Source organism: Leptodactylus fuscus, chromosome 2 (assembly GCF_031893055.1).
Source record: "Leptodactylus fuscus isolate aLepFus1 chromosome 2, aLepFus1.hap2, whole genome shotgun sequence".
Lineage (NCBI taxonomy): Eukaryota > Metazoa > Chordata > Amphibia > Anura > Leptodactylidae > Leptodactylus > Leptodactylus fuscus.
This window is the reverse complement of record NC_134266.1, coordinates 205,966,182-205,987,112: the sequence shown is the minus strand read 5'-3', so window position 1 is coordinate 205,987,112 and position 20,931 is coordinate 205,966,182. Positions and strand designations below refer to the sequence as shown.

Below are 20,931 nucleotides of genomic sequence, written 5' to 3'. Positions count from 1 at the left end.
CAGGACGTGTTTCCGCAGCCCCTTTCATTAAAGAGGTCTTTCACCTCCTGGGGCACATGCGGTTTAATACACCACTAGAAAACTGACAGTGCGCTGAATTCAATGTACTATCGGCTTTCACGTTCTGTGCCCCCGCTAAAGAGCTATCAGTGCCGATACCATAGCTCTTCACTGTCAGAAGGTGTTTCTGACAGTCAGTCAGTCAGGAATGCCCTTCCTCACAGCAGCATCTATAGCACTGTACTGTGAGAGCGGTGAGGAACGCCTCCTCTCCTCCAGATATAAAAAAACAAAAAAACTTGATCGTCTTCAGTAGTTGATACCTTTTTAATGGCTAACTCATAATGATGACAAATTACTGACGTTTCGGAACCTCCAGGGTCCTTTATCAAAGTAAATTTAAAACATTTCTGAAGGATGCATATATATACAGAGAAGGCACTAAGGGTGTTAGAATTCCAGGGGGGGGGGTGTAACCCCCCCACCCACCCCCTCCTCCTGGAATTCTGACACCCTTAGTGCCTTCTCTGTATATATATATGCATCCTTCAGAAATGTTTTAAATTTACTTTGATAAAGGACCCTGGAGGTTCCGAAACGTCAGTAATTTGTCATCATTATGAGTTAGCCATTAAAAAGGTATCAACTACTGAAGACGATCAAGTTTTTTTGTTTTTTATATTTCCAACCCACTGGCTAACACGGTACAAGAACTAACATTTTCCTTCTCCTCCTGATAGTACTTGCCCATAGACGAGTGGGGGGGAAGGGTAGTGTTCCTTGCCACTCAGCGTCATGGCTGGGCGGTAAGCAACGCCCCCCTCTCACAGTACAGCGCTATAGACGCTGCGGGGAGGAAGGGCGTTCCTGATTGACTGTCAGAAATGCCCTCCTGACAGTGAAGAGCTACAGTACTGGCACTAATAGCTCTTCAGCGGAGGCACAGGACGTGAAAGCTGACCCGCCCGATGTGTTCTTGTTATTTCCAGCACTTGAAAAAGGATTTTTTTGTAATCCGAAACGCGTTGTGCCTACTGTTTTTTCTACAATAAAAAAAATATTCCTTTTCAACTAAATGGTTTTTGGACCATTTTCTCTCCCACACGACCTTTTGAGCGCGGATCCCTGATCCCATCCACCTCTTTTTTGGAATATGGGATGGAAATCCATGCAAACACGGGGAGAACATACAAACTCCTTGCAGATGTTTTTTTTTGCCCTTGGCGGGATTTGAACACCAGGACTCCAGCGCTGCAAGGCTGCAGTGCTAACCACTGAGCCACCATGTGGCCCCTTCCAAATATTATCTTGTATATAGTTCAGGTGAATATAAGAAACTTTGTAACATATTTCTTTACCGGAGGAAAGGGGATCTGTCTGCTGTGTGCAGCTCCTCTGCTGTCTGGTAAACTGCTCAGTTCACTGAAAGATCTGTATTTAGCGTGAAGACAGGCAGCACTCACATACAGACCAGTATGAATCAGTAAGACACAGGCACAAGCTGTTATAGGAAACAGTAAGCTTTCTTTGATAGCAATTTTAGGGTATGTTCACACCGAATACTTGGTGCCAATTTTGAGGCCAAAAAACCAATGCCAAATTCCACACTGAATCTTGTTCCCATTCTTTTCAATGGGAGGCAGAGGTCGAAGCAGGACACTGAAGGGATAAGTACCCTGCTCGATCTTGCCTCAGAAGTTCAGAACGGGCACTTGTTATCTGGGGCTGATCAGCAAGTGAGAGCAGCAGCAGTATGATGAAGGGCCAGAAAATGAAGAAAAATCTAAAAGCACAGTTCGGTCTCAATTTACCTTCATTTTCTGTCATCTGATTGTGTCCTTTTATAGCAGTTATTCCACAGGACATGTACAGTTCTGGGATAAGATAAGATATATCTTATTATATCTATATTGGATACCCGTTTCTCATTACTACTCACTCAATCCTCTTCCTGACCCCCTCTCCGTAGATTTCTATGAGCTGCAGCCCATAGGGTAGACTGATTTCTTAGTGAATTGAGAAGTTTACCAGGTGGCAGAGGAGCTGATAACAGGAAGTAGAAGAATTTTCCATTTATAAGGTATACAGCAAAAATTTCTTATAGCCACATGATGTCATTTACAAAAAAAAAAAAAATACACGCGCGTTTACTCTGTGTGAAGGCTCCCTAAGGCCCCGTTCACATGGAGCACGGGACCATGTATTTTGGTCCTGATTTAGACGTGGGAAATGAATGGGCCTAGACCGGAGGGTGCTGCCGCTAAATCAGCCACGGAATCTGCCTGAAGAAAGGGCAGCTCGCTTCTTTTTTCCGCTAGCGGTCTACATAGACCTCTATTGTGAGGGGGCAGATTTTGAGGAGGATTCAGCGCCAAAATCCGCCCCTCTTGCCCTGTGGGAAGGAGCCCTAACTCTTTAAATCTGCCCAAGTGTATTTAAGGCCGAGTTCACACAGAGTTTTTTGGTCAGGAATCCACCTCAAAATCAGCCTCCAAAAAAAGCCTCCCAATAGAGTTCTATTGGGAGGCTTTTTTGGAGGCTGCTTTTGAGGAACATTCCTGACCAAAAAACTCTGAACTCAGTAAGAAAACCTTTTCCATTGCTGGGGTTGGAGGGCATTAGCAAATAAATAAATAAGCTTCAGACCCCAACCTTTGAGCAGATTCCGATTGACATGAATGGGAGTAAGAAATGGAATTCCTGAGAAAGTAAATATGTAACCAACTATGCATTTAATTATACAATATTGAAAACTATATAAAAATTGAACTTAACATTAAGGTTTGCAACTTGACAATGACTTTCTACAGCAGATTTTGTATGGTGGCGTTACTGTAAATATGCATTATATCTTCGTGCTATTATTTCTTTGTTCTAAGTAAACAAAGGCAAATAAGTTTAGAACTTATCAAATAGTGCAAGTTTCCATATTGAGTATGCACACGTACAAAGAAAAACATTTTACTTTTTTTTTTTTGGCCTAATAGACCATACTGCATATTCACAATAAGAACTAACAAGTCTCACAAAATATATGCAATTCAGTGAGATAAAACAAGAAAACCAAACATTTACAGCTTCAAAATTCCTCAGAGATGCTTGAAACATGTTGCTGTGAACAAATCTGCAAATCGATGGGAGCAGTACAAGAGAGCCCTTGTTAACTGGGTGAGAAGGCTCGGACTCGGCACCAACTCTATTGCCTAAGGTGCAGCTTCTAACATGCAGACCTGCTTTCCATAATTGACAGGAGCTGCTAGCACTGAGCTCAAGGCCGAAGCTGCGACTTTCCTCTGTACAGGGGAATAGAAAAGCTTGACTGCTCATCTGTGAGTCTGTGATTGGTCTCCACATACGTATGATCCAAATGGCTGCAGCGAGAGTATCTGGAGATCCCACAAGAGCTCGGGAAACTGGTGTGTGGAGGAAAATCAATACCTCCATTCTAAGTGTACTAAAGGCAGGGCTGGGAGCGGATACAGGGAGCAGCTTGTATACAGCAGCAAAGGACTCCGCTTGGATCTGCATCAGCTTACAGAAAAGCAATCATCATAAATAATGGGCACTAGTTTAAAGGTTTTGTGCTTTTTAATATTCACCAGGGAGAAAGCCCTTTGCCAGTATAATCATTCTATATGAGCTTCCAGAACTGTACAGTAAAAGAGAAATTATTTACACCAGTATAACACTGACTCACCGTCATCTCTGATCCATTCCTATTACATATCAGTCAAAAAAGCAGGATATCATTACAGCCGGTCCCCAAATCCCAGCACAATAACAGCTTGTCTACAGAGGATCCTATCAGTATTTACTGTCAACACTGGCTGTTTTATTCATGATGGTATTTATCCTCTCATTGCATTACAGCATGGCACAGTGTACAACTTCAATGCCATATCACAGGCAAAATAACTCGTGCCAGAATCACTGAACTAAATGCCCTCCATATTATCAGCTGCTGAACTCATTGCAACTCAGTAACAATGCATTACAAAGGCTCCCTAAGAACAAAAAAAATAGTACTCCTATAACCTAACTTGAAGGGTACCATTTTACCCCATACTTTTTACTTAGCCTCTGCCACACTTTATTTGCATACTGTTAAAGAGGACCTTTCATCAGATTGGGCACAGGCAGTTCTATATACTGCTGGAAAGCCGCCAGTGCGCTGAATTCAGTGCACTATCAGCTTTCCCGATCTGTGCCCCAGGTAAAGCGCTATTGGTCCCGGTACCGTAGCGCTTTACAGTCAGAAGGGTGTTCCTGACAGTCAGGAACGTCCTTCTCCCCAGCAGCGCCTATCGCGCTGTACAGTTCCTTTCCAGCAGTATATAGAACTGCCTCTGCCCAATCTGATGAAAGGTCCTCTTTAAATTCCAGTCTATTATCTGAGCATACAGAAAGGGTGTCAGAACTTAAAAATAAAAAATGCTGCACATGAGGTTCCCAAAAGGTAAGGCAGAGTATAAGTGATTGTTGATGGTACAATCTAAACTAGCGTGCTGACTTTTACGAACATGCCGACAAATGTAGTCGCCTTCATCCCCGCTTCTCGACGACCTATGTCCCATGCATCCGGGACCGCACGGCGCGCTTAGTTCATGATCCCCCCTCCATAGCGGGTGCTTTTCGCGAGTTCTTTCATGATTTGTATAATTTGAAGGGTCATTATGCCGACCTGGACCCGGAGACTGCCCTGACTAAGATAAGGGAATATGTGGCGTCTACTGCCCTCCCTACTTTGGATGCGGATGATAGGTCTGCCCTCGACTCTCCCTTTACCGAGGAGGAGCTGACGGAGGCTATTCAGTCGTCCCCTTTGGACAAATCCCCGGGCCCGGACGGTTTTACCCCTCGTTTCTTTAAAACTTGCAAGGCTCAGGTAGCCCCCCTCCTCCTTCGTGTGTTTAATAGTCTGGATGCGGATACTCCTTTCGCGAGTCAGTCTCTTTCTGCTTCAATTGCGGCTCTTCCTAAACCGGGTAAGGACCCCCATTGTTGCGCGAGTTATCGCCCTATCTCTCTCCTCAATATTGACATAAAACTTTACGCGAAGCTTCTGGCGAATCGTCTTTCCCCTCTGATGCCTCGCTTGGTCCACACTGATCAGGTGGGGTTCATCCCAGGCCGGGAAGCCAGGGACAACATCTGTAAGACTCTCTTAGTTACGGGTGCCGCACGCTCCAGGGGTACTCCCTTGTGCCTCTTGTCTATCGACGCCGAGAAGGCGTTCGACCGCGTTCATTGGGACTTTCTGCGCGCCACCCTGGAACAAGTGAATGTTGGCTCCGGTTTCTTGCATAAGGTCCTGTCCCTATACGGCGACGCCTCAGCGCGGGTCCGGGTTAATGGCCTATTATCTGATCCCTTTTCTGTGCGTAATGGTACTAGACAGGGCTGCCCCTTATCTCCTTTACTTTACGCCCTTGTAATGGAGCACCTGGCGGTCGCGCTTCGATCTCGCACGGACGTCTCGGGTCTTCCACTGGCCCAGTCTCAGGTTCGCCTAGCTCTTTATGCTGACGACTTATTACTTTATGTTGCTCGGCCGCTTGACTCCTTTCCCGCGGTCCTTGATGAATTTCGACGATATAGTAATGCCTCTAATTTTAAAGTCAATCTTTCCAAGAGCGAGGCCCTTAACATTTCCCTCGCACAGTCGGAGGTTTTGCAACTGGCTGCTAGTTACCCCTTTAAGTGGCAGCCCTGCTCTATTAAGTATCTGGGAGTTCAGATTCCTGCCGACCCCTCTGCCTTGGTTGAGTTGAATTACCTCCCTCTGCTCGAGAGAACTGCTGTCGATCTGCGGGCGTACGGGTCTCTGGGGTTGTCTTGGTTTGGCCGCATTAATGGTTTAAAAATGGACGTCGTGCCCAGGTTCCTTTACCTATTCCAAGCCCTTCCGATCCCTGTGTCTAGGCGTTACTTTAAGACTCTTCAGTCGATGTTTGGTAGATTTGTCTGGGGCTCCTCACGTAGTAGGATTAAATTCCGGACCCTTGCTCGTCGTAAGACTAATGGGGGGCGGGGCTTCCTGACCCTTTCTTATATTACCGCTCGGCGATCCTGCTCCGCCTTTTCGACTGGCGTTTTCGGGCTCTGGATAAACAATGGGTCTCCATTGAGGCGGAGCTTCTCTCTGCCCATCTTGCCTCTCTTCCGTGGATCCCCTCTCATTTTCGGCCGGCCTTAACTCACGTCTCTCCTCTTTCTTCCCACTTTCTGTCCACTTGGGATTCCGTCTGCTCCTCTCTCTCCCTTGCCAAGGTCCCGGGTCGCCTGACGCCTCTGTTTCGGAATGGTATGTTTCCCCCCGGCCGCACCGCTCATCATTTTCTTTGTTGGTCCGTTTTTGACGATGTCCGTCTGGGGTCCATTGCTGGGTCCTCTGCTCTGCCTCCTCTTAGCCTGCTACAGGCTTCTTCCCCTGACTTTACACTGTCTTGGTTAGAGTACAACCAACTTGCTTCTTTTCTTCGTCGGTTCTCTTTGCAGCCCATCCTCTCTGCTGCCCCGACTGCTTTGGAGTCCGAATTCCTCCGTTACGGGGTGCCGACTAGGGTTCTTTCTGCTCTTTATGACATTCTCCTTACGGCTTCTGCCCCCGGTCTTCCCCCCTTTACCAAAGCTTGGGACTCTGATTTGGGCCACCGTTTGTCTGCTGCTGATTGGGAACGTTCCTTCCTGTTGACTCACAAGCTGCCTTTGCCCTGTAGTGCGCAGGAGAAAAACTATAAAATCTTGTCCCGTTGGTACCGTTGTCCGACCCTCTTGCATCGCATTTTCCCCTCTGTGTCGGACGAGTGTTGGCGCTGTGGTTCAGCTGTGGGTTCCTTCCTCCATATCTGGTGGGACTGCGGAAAGATTCAGGAGTTTTGGTCATCTGTCTTTTCCCTGTACTCTAAGGTCAGTGGTCGCTCTGTGTCCCCATCCCCTCAACTGGCCCTCCTCTCTCTTATCCCTGGTAAGATTTCTAGGGTCAAACGTGACTTACTACGCCATTTTCTGACGGCCGCCAGGACGGTCATTCCACGCCATTGGCGTAGCTCGGTGGTTCCCTCCCTGTTGGAGTGGCTCCAGGAATTCCTCCTCATTAGAAGGATGGAGGCTATTGTAGCGGAGGACCTTGTGGATTCGTCTAAGTTCGAGACCCTCTGGCGGCCGTGGATTGTGTTCCAAGATTCGACTGAGTTCTCTTCGATATTCCCTTAACCCTTTTTTCCGGTGGTTCCCCTTTTGGGGTCTTTAAGTGTCTTTCGTCCCACTTTTCTTCTTCTGTCTCGCTCTGTTCCTTTCTTCTAAATTAGATGTTGTTCTCCTTCCCCTCCTTTCGTTTCCTGTCCTCGTGGTGTCTTGTCTTCCCCTAGTTCTGTGTTGTTCTGGTATCGCTCTTGGGGCCGTGTTGTGTCTGCAGATTTTCTTTTTGATTTGTTTTGATTTGTGTTCTTCTGGCACTTCTGCCTCTTATTTGGCCCGTTTAGGGCACTGTTTTGCCGTTTTCCTGTTATTGAACTTGCTTTTGGTTCGTCTTCTTTTTGTTATTTTGTAATGTATTGTGATTCTGTTTCTTTATTTTGAAAATTTCAATAAAATTCAGTTTACACCTAAACTAGCGTGCTGCTATAGGACTGCACGGCGGTGCACCAGTCACGTTTTGTGGAGACTTAGAACGCTATGTACTACTACATTTCACAGACACTGACTTTTCTCTGCTTGTAGAATAAGAATCATGTAATAGACATGTTCAGAATGTGTAAAAACCTGGGCCCAACAAGTCAATGAGAGTGCTAGTTAAATCCACATAAATTAGAAAATTCTCTCTTTAAAGGGAGTCTGTCAGCACAAAATTGAAATACAAACTAATCACAGTACAGTGTAGGGCTGTCAGCGCAACTTAAAATGATGTATTTCTTATTTAGGACCACTACTCCCTTCTTATAAAAAAAAATTGTCCTTTTATCCCCATGCAAATGAGCAGAATAAGGCTTGGAGAGGCATTGCTTTCCATCTGTGGGCTTCACTATCTGCTGCTGCTCAGCTCCGCCCCCTAACTGTACTGTGCTTGTCTGATGATGGCACACTGCACCCGGAAGTGAAGGAAGCTGGCATCAGATGGGGGCAGGGTGCCATCAGACATGCACAGTACAGTTAGAGGGCGGAGCTGAGCAGCAGCAAATAGTGAAGCCCATTGATGGAAAGCAATGCTCCTACAAAGCCCTTTTCCTTTCCTTTGACTAACAACAACAATAAAGGAGCTATTCAGGAAGGCCTACACCTCCAATAACACCATCACCACACCACCATCTGTACAGTCTCCCCCCTCACCTTCTGTCTCTACCCCCCTTCCCTCATAGACTGTAAGCCCTCGCGGGCAGGGCCCTCTACCCCGCTGTGCCAGTCGGTCATTGTTAGTATTATATCTGCCTGTATATTCTGTGTACTGTATGTAACCCCCAAATGTAAAGCACCATGGAATTAATGGTGCTATATAAATAAATAAAAATTCCCAAATAAGAAATACATCAATGTAAACTATTCCGACAGCCCTAAAAGGCGCTGCAACTAGTTTAATTTTGTGCTGACACTTCATTTAAGGACCACATAGTCAATCCCTTTGAATGCAATTCAGAATCCACATCTCAGCTGCAATTTGCAATGTTCAGTAGCTACCAATAGTATCATTTCAAGTTCATTCTAAACACTCAGAAGAAGGAGTAAAAGTAGATCTCTCTTGTATCCAGGGCTGTAGTTACTCATGGAGGCGGAGTCATGAAGTTGGGACCTATTTTGGGTGGTGTCAGAAAAAATAAATCAATTACCGACTCCAAAATGAATATTGTATAATTATTGTAAAATAACTTGATCATAGGGGGCTCAGTGGTTAGCACTGCAGGTTTGTAGCCCTGGAGTCCTGGGCTTGAATTCCGCAAGGAGTCTGTATTTTCTCCCCATACTTGCGTGGATTTTCTCCCATTCTACAAAGACATACTGATAGGAAAAAGTAAAAAAAAGTACATTGTGAGCACTATATGGGGCTCACAATTTACAAAAAAAAATAAATAACTTGATCATCAGGGTTCATATGCTGTGCTTTCTACAAATCTGTTTACTCTCCTGCTTGTATCTAAGGAGAGTCTAGCAAAGATGATCACAGCATGGCGATAAAAGATTCTACAATAGTTGTGGTCTCAGCACCATGTGATCTCAATGATTATTGGTATAACTGAAAATAAAGAGTCAGTCCTGCTGGATAAATCCGTCCTACAGATGGAGAAAAGTTTATTTTCACGTGACATAAGTAATGTATGCTGTGGCACAGAACTTTGACTCAACCTTTTGATTGGTTCTTGCTTTGTTCTGGGATAAGATATCACGTTGCAGCAAGTTATCAGTGTCTAGTTAAGCCTTACTACTTCTGTCATCCGTAACCATCAATACGTCTTGGACAGTTGTTGCACTTAAAAGCAGATGGCAGAAAATAATTATGCTCCTTGTCCAGGGGAAAGACTTCTCCCCCTAGGGCAGCATGGACATTAGATATATGTCAGTAATAACGTGTCCAACCATCTAATGTGAATAGGGTTCTTCTGACTCCATCTACATGTATATTGGGTAGTAAAGCAAGAACTCTGCTGGTCCACTTCACTGTACAGTCCAAGCGACTGCTTGTCGTGTAAAGTCACTTTATATCACATGTAAAATGCCACTATTTCCTGCTGAACATGGAGACATATATGCAGGCTATCCTGAGCCTAGCCATTTGTGGTAAACTCTGTAGAGGATAAAAGGAATGAATAATTTATTCTCGTTCTTAATAGAGAAACCACCCTTCATCAGCATCATTATTGTAATAGAAATTCATATTGTTTAACTCTGCAGGATACACCATCAGCATACTGCTACGCTAACACATTTGTTCAATTAAATGGAGACAAGTAACATTTTCGCTCACATCACTGGCTTCCATGAGGAAAACAGTGGTCCATGGTACAGACAAGAGGAATCTAACAGCCTCCAAAAGGTGATATGAACAATAAACCTGGGAACGCGTCAAATTACCTCTGCAATCCTGATGTTCAATATTTCAGACATGCAAAATCATTATGTCATTAGGCTAATCTCACAGAGAGCACAAGCAGACCTTTTCAGGAAGAAAATACTGCATTATTTGCCTGGGCTTGAAATCAATTACCTTTCCACCTCTTTTTGTGATGCAGACATACATTTAAATGAGGAAGAAATTGCAGAATAAAAGCCGCATTCTTTGACATGATGTAAATGACCTTCACCATTGTATTTCGTGATCAGACACACAGAATCAATTACCCAAAAGTGTAAATGTGACCGCAACTCCACATTCTGCAACTACTAGGACTACGATCGGAATTAAAAAAAAAAAAATTATCAAGGTTTTCTATCAATTGTTCATTTAGATCAGATAATGATATGAATGTACATATAGTACTTACAGCATTAATAATTGGAAAAATAGTTAATAATATAGAGATATAATGAGAATTATACGGCTGTCCATGTACATTCTGCCTGACATGGATGTGGATGGGGTCACCATAACTCCTTTCACATGCTTACAGAAATTACCCAACAGATTTCCAGCATTTTCTCCTAATGCAGACATAAGTACCATGTTACATAGTTCAGATAGAAAACACAAGGCTTATCCCAAATGAATGACAATGGGGGTGATCCCTGCGAAGACCCACATCAGGGTCAGCCTCAGATTCCTGTCATGGAAAATACACTGCAGAATGTTATGCACCTGAACCTACCATAAAGATCATAGTGTTCTTATATCCATGTGGGATCAGTGCAGTCTGATGCTAGGTTCACACTAGCGTTCGGGTCTCAGTTCTGTTGTTTCCGTCTTCTGCATGCAACCTGTCAGATCGGGTCTGGCCGTGAGCGCCGGTGAGCGTTTTATGCTCTCCGCTGCGAAACCAGTTTTTTTAAATTGGACACAGAGTACTGCATTTCCGACTCTGTGTCCGGTTTTAAAAAAAAAAACTGTTCCGCGGTGGCGAGCATAAAACGCTCACCGCCGCACATCTTTCAAAACCATTCAAATGAATGAGTTTGAAAGAGTCCTGCAGGTTTCCGTCTCCTGCCTCTGCTTTGTACAGGATACGGAAACCTGCAGAACGGAGACCGGGCGCAGATGTGAACGAACCCTTAGAAAGTTACAGTATTAATACTAGTTATATCAAATAGCATTCGCCAAAGCTATACAAATCTGCTCAGGATTCCAACTATATAACAAGTCACCCATAGACGGGACTGCGCACAACGCAGAATAAGGGCGATTCCTACATATTTGGGAATACGATTTATAGTGCAAGGACCCAAAAAGAGAAGCAAGTCTATTGATGTATGCATAGTGCAGGGCTTATTTACACCTTGTCGTAGGAAGTGATGTCACAACTATTTGGTTATAATGTATGCTGAGCCTGGACTTAAAGACTTTATCCTAAGAACAAGGTGACAAAATGCCGCACCCATCCTGAGAAGTTTCCTCAGAACCACTGGTGCCCCAATTTTATGGCTATGACCACCGTTTTGAAACAACACATAATATCGCACAGCATACCTGCAATGGTGCTAAACACCCTAGTATCACACCAATGTATTCCTGCTGAGGATAGTACACAGTCCACATCCATACAGAGAGCGCCATACTGACTTATGAAGCTACATGGTACAGAACTGCAGTACCCTGGGGCTCTACTGTCCTATACTCACAGCTTCAAGTGCAGGACAATACAATTGTGGTTGATCTGCAGACTTACATCTCACAGAGTAAGTGGCATCATGTGGATGAATGTCCCACAAATCTTATCCAGTGCTGCCACTGTAGAAAACAATGGGTTAGCGAACGGATTTCACAGAGGCCATACTCACTGTAGTCAGGCTTTATATCAGAACTAAAATGGTCAACAACTTCATTCTCTAGCAGTATCTGTGATATACTATACAACAGACTATTGATGGGTTTTGGCTTCATCCTGTGCACTTCTGTATTCTTGTTTCTCCCACAGGGTATATGGGCTCTAATAAAGCAGGGAAACTGAGTCTGGGGGAGTGCGCTCAGAATTATCAGCTTCATTATCTCCAGATAAAATTAGTAAAAATAGCTGAAAACTGTCTATAAATATAACAGTCCAGACAGTGAGAGAGTCTGATGAGATCCATGAAAATAATACAGATGAATCTGCAAGATAAGACTCCGCAAAAAACACCAAAGAAAAACTATTCCACTTTTTAATATATCTGAGATTAACTGGTTAAACTCATTTCCACCCCAGATCATACCCAACACCCATGTCACATAGCAATGGCGTAGAGGACATGCAGAATTCTACACGATATGCCAACATGCACAGGTTAGTATAAGAAAACAGAAATCCTTACCACATCATCAGTCAAGTTTCTTAGTTTGTTTATTTGCTGCATGAGGGAAAGAAAAAAAAAGACACACATGTAAATATATTACACTAAAGTAGTATAAAGAAATACCTCAGAATAGAAAAATGCACTGTGTAAAATATATCCTATTAATGCAGTTCAATGTGCTTGGTCCAGACAGTTACCAACACAGTGTGCACATTCTACACCGCCATCACCTACACCGGGCACGGAGAGGTTTTATTGTACTTTATCCCCATTGAAAACATGTCACCAAATCTGGACAAGAGGCCAAAGTCAGAGAAACAAATAAAATTCAAGGAACAGCGAAGAATCTCTGAGAAGCCGCAGACTGGCACACGAAATTTACTGATCTTTACAAGCATATATTAAATGTGATGAAGGAGAGCAGCTGTATGCACAGAGGCCTAGAGGCAAAAGGTAAACTTATTACACAATTAAAGAAAAACTCCTCCTATATACCAAAATACAGACAGAAATCCACAATTCTTTCAGCCAGACAGGAGCAAGTGCTTGTGGCACAGATGTATACATAAACCCAGCCATTGCATTAACCCCTTAAGGACCAGGCCATTTTTTGGTTTCGCATTTTCGTTTTTCCCTCCTCACATTTCAAGAGCCATAACTTTTTCATTTTTCAGTTCACAGAGTCACATGATGGCTTATTGTTTGCGGAACAAATTGTGCTTTGTAATGGCACCATTCAATATGCTGTGCAATGTACTGGGAAGCTGGAAAAAAATTCAGAATGAGGTGCAATTGGAGAAAAAATGCATTTGCGCTATTTTCATATGGGTTTAATTTTTACAGCGTTCACTGTTTGGTACAAACAACATGTTACCCGTGTTCGACGTGTCAGTACGAACACGGTGATACCAAATTTATATAGTATTTTTAATGTTTTGATACTTTTTAAAAAATGAAAAAGTTTGCAAAATAGAAAACAAAATTTGTATCGTCATGTTCTGACACCTGTAACTTTTTCACATTTAGGGTGCATTCGCACTACGTATACGGCAGCTTATTCTGAACGTAAAACACGTTCAGAATAAGCGGCGTATAAAGCAGTTCCATTCATTTCTATGGGAGCCGGCATACGAGCGATCCCCATAAACATGAATGGGCTGCTTCTTTCACTACGAGCAGTCCCATAGAAGTGAATGGGACGTGCTGGCGTGTACGGCTAGCTCTGGTTATGCCGAGCCGTACACGCAGCGCTTCCCATTCACTTCAATGGGACTGCTCATAGTGAAAAAAGCAGCCCATTCATTTCTAGGGGGAGCACTCGTATGCCGGCTCCCATAGAAATGAATGGGAACTGCTTTATACGCCGCTTATTCTGAACGTGTTTTACGTTCAGAATAAGCTGCCATATACGTAGTGTGAATGCACCCTTACATGTATGGAGCTGGGTGCGGTGTCTTTTTATGCGGGACAAGATGACGTTTCTATGTATACTACAGTATTGCAGTGAATAGCAAAATCACAGCAGTTCTATTAGACGATGTCTCTGGCACCGTGCAATAGAACCAATGCTATGACAAACCTGGAAGCCTTCTAATAGGCTTCCGGATGTCATACCAACCGATCGCCGCCCTCTGGTGATGTTCAGGAGGGCGGCGATCGGCGGAAAATTACAGCGCCCGTGCCGCCTGCACAGTTTATAAGCTGCGGTCGCGTTTGACCGCAGTTTGTAAAGGGTTAACAGCAGCGATCGATGCGGGCACCGACCGCTGCTGTTAGCGGCAGGTCTTGGCTGTATTATACAGCCGGCATCTGCCCTGTATGGAGCGAGCTCAGTTCCTGAGCTCGCTCCATACATCCCCATGCGATCCATTACGTAATACTACGTCAAAGGTCACTAAGGTCGCTAAGTCAACACTCAATCCTAAAAAAAAAAAAAAATATATTTTTTTTTTTTCTTTTCCCATATATTTGTCATTTACTCCTTAAAATAGAACAGATGACAAGCTTCTTACAATTACCGTAATATCCAGGTCTATATAAGAAAATCCTAGTCATTACATTACACAAGCTGACCCGGCTTCTCTGATCCATGTTGATCCAGCAGGCCAGACATCTGTATTACGGCAATACATGGAGACTATGAAAATGAATGATCAGTCAGGTACCTTGTTGACAGGCTGACTTAGGCTAGGTTCACACGTGCGTTCAAGTTTCCGTTCTTTGAGTCTGTATTTTTCAAGCAGATTTAGGGACAGAAATCCTGAACGTGATAGGTGCATTATAGTGGAGTTTTCTCCACTCTATGACAAGGATCTAATTGCCACTTAATATCAGGGCACACACACTGGTCCAGATTTACTATTATGGTTATGACTAGACACTGACTTAAACATGGCACATCTAGTTGGGGCCAAAATCTGGGAATATACTAGACTACGTTACCTAAATGCACCATAATAGTGCTGAAAACTTCTGACTCAAAGAAAACCAACAAAAAGATGGCATAAATATAGAGAAGACAGTCTAAAAACACGCCAGATTTATCAGACATCAGTCACTGTGATAAATCTGGTGAATCTACAGACTGCCTATGTCTGTACTATTAGTAAATAGTGGGCCACTGGTTATACGATAAGATAAGATAATCCTTTAATAGTCCCACAGTGGGGAAATTTCAGCAGGTTACAGCAGCATAGTAATACAGATACAGGATAATACACAGTAATATAATACAGATGTAGGCACGCATATGCTGAGAAGAGAAGATATACTAGGAGTCCATAGCAGCTAAGGAAAAGAAGAAGAAAGAAGGAAGACTTCATAATCATTAGTTCTCTGTGCAGAGTGATCTTCGCTTGGACTGTTGTAGATTATACAGCCTGGTAGCGGTTGGAAGGAAGGACTTGTGATAGCGCTCCTTCTCACACTTGGGGTGGAGCAGAAGGTCACAGATGTGAATAATAGCACTAAATCCCACAATGTCCACAAAAAAAGGCTGAACATGGCCGAAGCACAAGCATGAAGAAGTAGGAGGCAGGATTTATTTTAAAAGGGGGTCTCCCAGTTTTAAAGGGGAGATATGCTCCCAGGTCCTTCGTTTCCAGTGATAGCTTCTGTTTGTACATCCCAACAGCCAATCACAGATCTCGGCACGCCCCTTGTGAAGAGTCCATTACTGAGGCCTATGATATAATGCACTAGTCACCTGACACAATGTACTGACATTAGAAGACCTGGAAATAGAAGTTGCAACGGGAAACAGAGGATCTGACAGATAAGTGTACATTTAATTTTTCTTTATTATTATTGCCCCCATTTTGTGCACTCAAGTCGGGGGGGGGGGGGGGGGAGTTGGAAAATCCCTTGAAATGCCAAGTAGTATTTAAATGATAAAAACAACAAACAAAAGGTATTAATGGAATGGATACTATATATATATATAAATCAGTATGACAAATCTGAAACAATAGATATTTTAATAGCTCAGAACACAGATATTTTATATCCTATGCACATGGATAAATCAAGTATTCAACAGCTTGAGTTCCCGGTGTAACTTATGGATGTTGTCATGTGCAACGCATTTTAACATCTTGGAAAATTTATGAACCATTAAATCATTCACTTCAGATGTCTCTATGACAAGTATTCAATTTGTGCTTTGACAGTACTTTCCAGGATATTTGCTTTTTTTTCATGCTATTAATTTATGTCACCCAATATTAAAGGTACAGTAGATCAGTGTTTCCCTTCTCTACATGTGGGTTACATTACACTGTATTAACATTGAGTAACAAGCTGCGCCAGCCTGTGTGATGTGCAAGAGAACTTATAGATAGCGCACCCGCTGGTTTTAGAGCTTGGTGCCTAAAATTGAAGCAGACATTCATTGTTCAATAAATTCCCATTGCCTAAGGTCTTTTTCGCTCATCCGTTTTTTCATGTACATGTTCCATCCCTAATTTCTACAGACAGAATACGGACACATTGATTTAAATTTAATTACTACATGTCCATTGTTATTTATGGACTGTGAGCCATAAAAAACAACAAAACTACTTTGTTTTACTAATGACGGTTGTCCATTAAAATTTACAGATGGAAAAAATTAATAGACAGAATACAGGCATCATCCATGATGTTTTTCACTGATCAACATTTTTTTTCTTTCTAAAAACAATTGACCAGTCTTTCATATGGGACTGGACGATTAAGGCCTAAATTAAAACACTATTTGACCATTTTATCTGGATTTTGATTAATAAAATTCTTATTTTAGGACACTACGTGCTGTAGAAGTTTGGTTTTGGTTATTCACGTATCAGCAATCCCGACTGGTTATCGTCGTTCAGTTAGTGACATCTCCTTAGCAAATGGCATTGTCAAACAGAACGGCATGAATGTGAAATAACTGGTGAGAGCGAGGTCACGTCGATCAATTGATTTGGTTAATTCTCGATTATTTGCCCAGCCCCATTTTTACGCACATGAAAAACAGATGGACTACTGACACAAAACATAAAAAAAAAAAATATATAAGTTTGTGCGCTGTCAGAAGAAAACACTGACTGCACACATACATGGAAAAAAAGGACAAGTGAATAAACCCTACACAGCACATCTAACAGTCATATGTACATCCAGACTGAAATTAGGCTCGGAACCACAAAATGGGAAACAGAGGACAACCACCAGTCTTCTAAGGGTGGCTTCACTCTTCAGTTACTCAATGCTCATTTCTCTCATCTATCATAGGTTGGGAGCAATGGACATTAACCCCATTTAAGGATGCAGGGTAGTTTTTATTTTAAAGCTCTGCCTTCCAAAATTCATAAGTTTATTTTTCTTTCAACATAGCTATGTCAGAGCCGAATCTTTGTGTTTCATTATGTGGTACATATAAAGTTTTAATTACGGTAGCTTGTATTTACATTTTTGGAGGTCCATGAGAAATAACAAAATTCTATCATTTTTTGTATTTTGCTTTTACGGCGTTCACTCTACATTAAAGGGATTCAATCATTAAAATAAAAATAAACATTTTAAGCTAAAAGTACATAGGAATAGCTTTTATAAAAGCTATTCATCTCTTACTGTTTTCTTGAAGGCCATGCCGCAGTTCTTGAATTTCTTCCTTGTGCTCAGAAAGCGTTTGCCCCTGTGCTCTGAGAACAGCGATGTCATTCATTCCAGCGCCGCCCTTCTCCTCTTCACCCCTCTTCTTACAGGAGACCAACACAAAATGGTGGATGAACATGTGCCATTGGCTGTTCCATTGGCCATTTTGCAGTGGTCTCCTGTAAGAAGAGGGGTGAAGAGGAGGAGAATGGCCGACAGAGCAGAAGAAAGGCGGCGCTGGAAATGATGACAACAGGGGAATGCCTTCTGCGCTTTTTGAGCACAAGGAAGAATGAAGACAAATTCAAGACCGGTGGCACGGATCTTCAAGTTAAAGGTAAAAGATAAATAATTCATTTATTTTTGTTTACATTAGGTTTGTTTTTTGATTTTTTACTTTCACATGTCCCACTAGGGTCTTGAAGCAGAGTTCTCAGTTCCGCAATGCAAACGTACTGCAATACATACTGCAGAACTTCGCACATTAGTTCCTATGGGAACTGTGCATAAGAAGTCGGGAGGCTGTGGCCTGGCCTCCTGGCTGCCATGATAACCCCTCGGAACCCGTAATCTCATCGTGGAAGGTCGGGAAGGGAAGGGGGGGTCCAAGTTTTTTTTTTACTTTTCTGACAGACACGGGACTTCCTCTTTTGATACAAAAGTAAACAAAGGTGAGGGAGGGGGGAGAGCGTCCATCATTTTGGTTTCATTAGGGTCAATGGGAGAGGACATGTCTGTTGTCACCTTATGATGGAGGATAATATTGGATGTTAAAAACAGTAGTGTGAGCGTCGCCTTAAGATGTAGGTGCAGCAAAACTTTATTTTATGCTCTCCTTATTTTCTGAAAACACTGGTAGGAAAAAGCGTGCAGGGGGAGTACGTGGGAATTAATCCCTTCATTGAAGCTTTAATACAATAAAATGAACAGGCAGCTGCACATACAGTTCTCAAGCAGTGTCTTAAGTTGACCAAGTAAACAAAGAGTAGATTACCCACTGCTTATCTATTTCACACAGCCCTGCATAGACATTTGTTACTAAACGCTATAAGAAACCTTATTAAAGATAATTACATTTAAGTGAGACGCCGCAATTGCCACACAGCAGTATTCCATAGGCATAAACAAGTTATAAGAGGTGTTAATTTGTAATAAACATAAAAAAGCAATTTTAAATTCAATTTATTTAGCAATGAATAAAGATAATTCAATCTCAGGATACAATTTTTTACCTCCAAATAAGATATACAGCAACCTTGCAGGCTTCAAATTACTTTATATAGTACTGCATGTTTCATAATCTAAGTTTCCAGTCTGGACATGGCCTTATCGCTACATTATAGGACTGAATATTTCATCCATGCTTTTTACATATATCATTAGCATGTCAACGTTTCCATATAGCTGTAAGGGAAACAAGACATAGGCCTTCTATATTAAATTTCACATCAGCAAGACAACAGTACACCAAAGGGCTAGTTTTCTTGTCCTCCACCCCCATTTCTAGTCTTTCTCTCACAATTCTGTGACAGCTGCAGCCAGCAAGCCTGTATATAACTCAGCTTTTTGTCTAAAAAATACATAAAAAAAATTAAAAACAGTTTTCTTCAAGTTTACATTAGAGTCTCTATATTAATGTCGCATTTAATGTCCGTACTCAAAGGGGTTATCCCCAAGGGCCAAGTAGCAGGATGCATCAATACAAAACACTTACTAATACCCTGTTTCCCCCAAAATAAGTAATCCCCCGAAAGTAAGACATAGCATAGTTTTGTTGAATTGCCTAATTCAAGGCACCCCTTGAAAGTAAGACATCCCCCAATAATAATAATCTTTTGGCATAAAGATTGTATGAAGAAAATCATTGCAGCCGGCTGAACACTGCGCAATGTTCCGTGTGCACAGGAAAGCCGGCTGTGCTGAGGCCACTGCGATACATTGTATCCACTGTTCCTGCTGCTATAGGATGAGCTTGGAGATGTCCACTGTGCATACACTAAGCATCATATGTGGCGAGGGGTCCACCCTCCCAGCTCATCCCACAGCAGCAGGAACAGTGGATAGAACGTACAGTATCACAGCAGTGGCAGCAGACAGCTTTCCTGTACACATGGAGCACCACACACAGCGTTCAGCTGGCTGCAAGGTTTTTCTTCCTAAAGTCTTTGCGCAGCAAGCACATCTCAGCATAGCGCAGTGGTGGCAGCAGCACACAAAAATAAAATAAGACATTCCCTGAAAATAAGACATAGCATATCTTTAGGACCAAAATTTTATATAAGACACTGTCTTATTTTTGGGGAAACACGGTATATATCCTATTTAAAATTTAGCACCATCTGATGTAGAGTATTTTCAGGTCATCAACCTTAGTCATGACGTTTTTATTCAAATTTTATTACGTTTTTAAGTATTTTACAAAAGGTAAAATACTACAACAGCTGAGCATAAGGTCATAAAGGCAATAAACAGAACACTTCCAGAAAAACCAAGGCTAACAGGGACGAGGCCCCAGCGCTTGGTTTCGGGCAGACGGCCCTATGGATCTTCTCCAGCGCCATCTTAGAAGCTGCTTCCTCACCGACCAGCGAGGAGAAGACAGCAGCAGCGATGAGAGGGAGCTGCTCTTGTAGGTAGGTCTCCGAGAGGCTCCTAATACGAAGATTGCGATGGTGGGAGCGGTTGTCCAAGTCCTCCATTTCCAGGTAGGTATAGTTAAAGTGGGCAGCGTGGGTGTCTAGGCGCTCAGACATGGAGGAGGCCACGTGTAGCACCTCTCCCTGACAGTACTCCAGCACATCCACTCGGCGGGTAATATTGTTGAAGTCCGCACGGAGAGCAGTTAACTCGCTCAAAACGGGGGAAAGCGCGTGCGAGAGGGCTTGAGAGAGAGTCTTTTCAGATATCCCTTAGAGATGGAAGCCGAAGAGCTGTCTTGCAGGGAACCATCCTCGTCGGAGTCAGGTGTCACCTCTCTCAGCTGGGCCGCGTCACTGGGCGCCATCTTCCTCGGGGGAGCCTGAAGGCTGCTTTTTGAGGAATTTCTGCATCTCCGCCGCCTGGTGTTGCCAGTCCCTAAACTCGGGAGAGTCACCAGATATGCCACGACCGATCTTGACCATGATGTCTCAAAAAAAGCTAGTGGAGCTTTACTTTAAACAGGGAAATGGGTGCTATTCTCACAACTGATATGGTGCTCCAGGACAGCCACTGGTCCTCTGTGCAGCTGGAGTAATCAGTCTCTGGCCCAGAGTGTAGGAAAGAAGATGAGGGCAGGAGGAAGTAAGATGTAATGAGCAAAAACTCTGCAGTAGGAGGGAACTGAATCACTAGCCTGGAAGTCTGTGTCCAGTCTGTTCTGGTAATGAGATGCACTGCACAGATAACCAGATGCATGGCACA

At 43.1% G+C, this 20,931-nt stretch overlaps 1 protein-coding gene across 1 annotated transcript in view; it reads right to left on the bottom strand.

Moving 5' to 3' along the window:
* The window catches only part of DIAPH3 (diaphanous related formin 3), a 458,292-nt gene that overhangs the window by 425,422 nt on the left and 11,939 nt on the right, over window positions 1–20,931 (bottom strand). Inside the window, exon 2 of the mRNA XM_075265434.1 lies at window positions 12,430–12,465. Within this exon, the coding sequence (XP_075121535.1) occupies window positions 12,430–12,465 (36 nt within the window). The remainder of the gene's footprint in view (window positions 1–12,429; window positions 12,466–20,931) is intronic.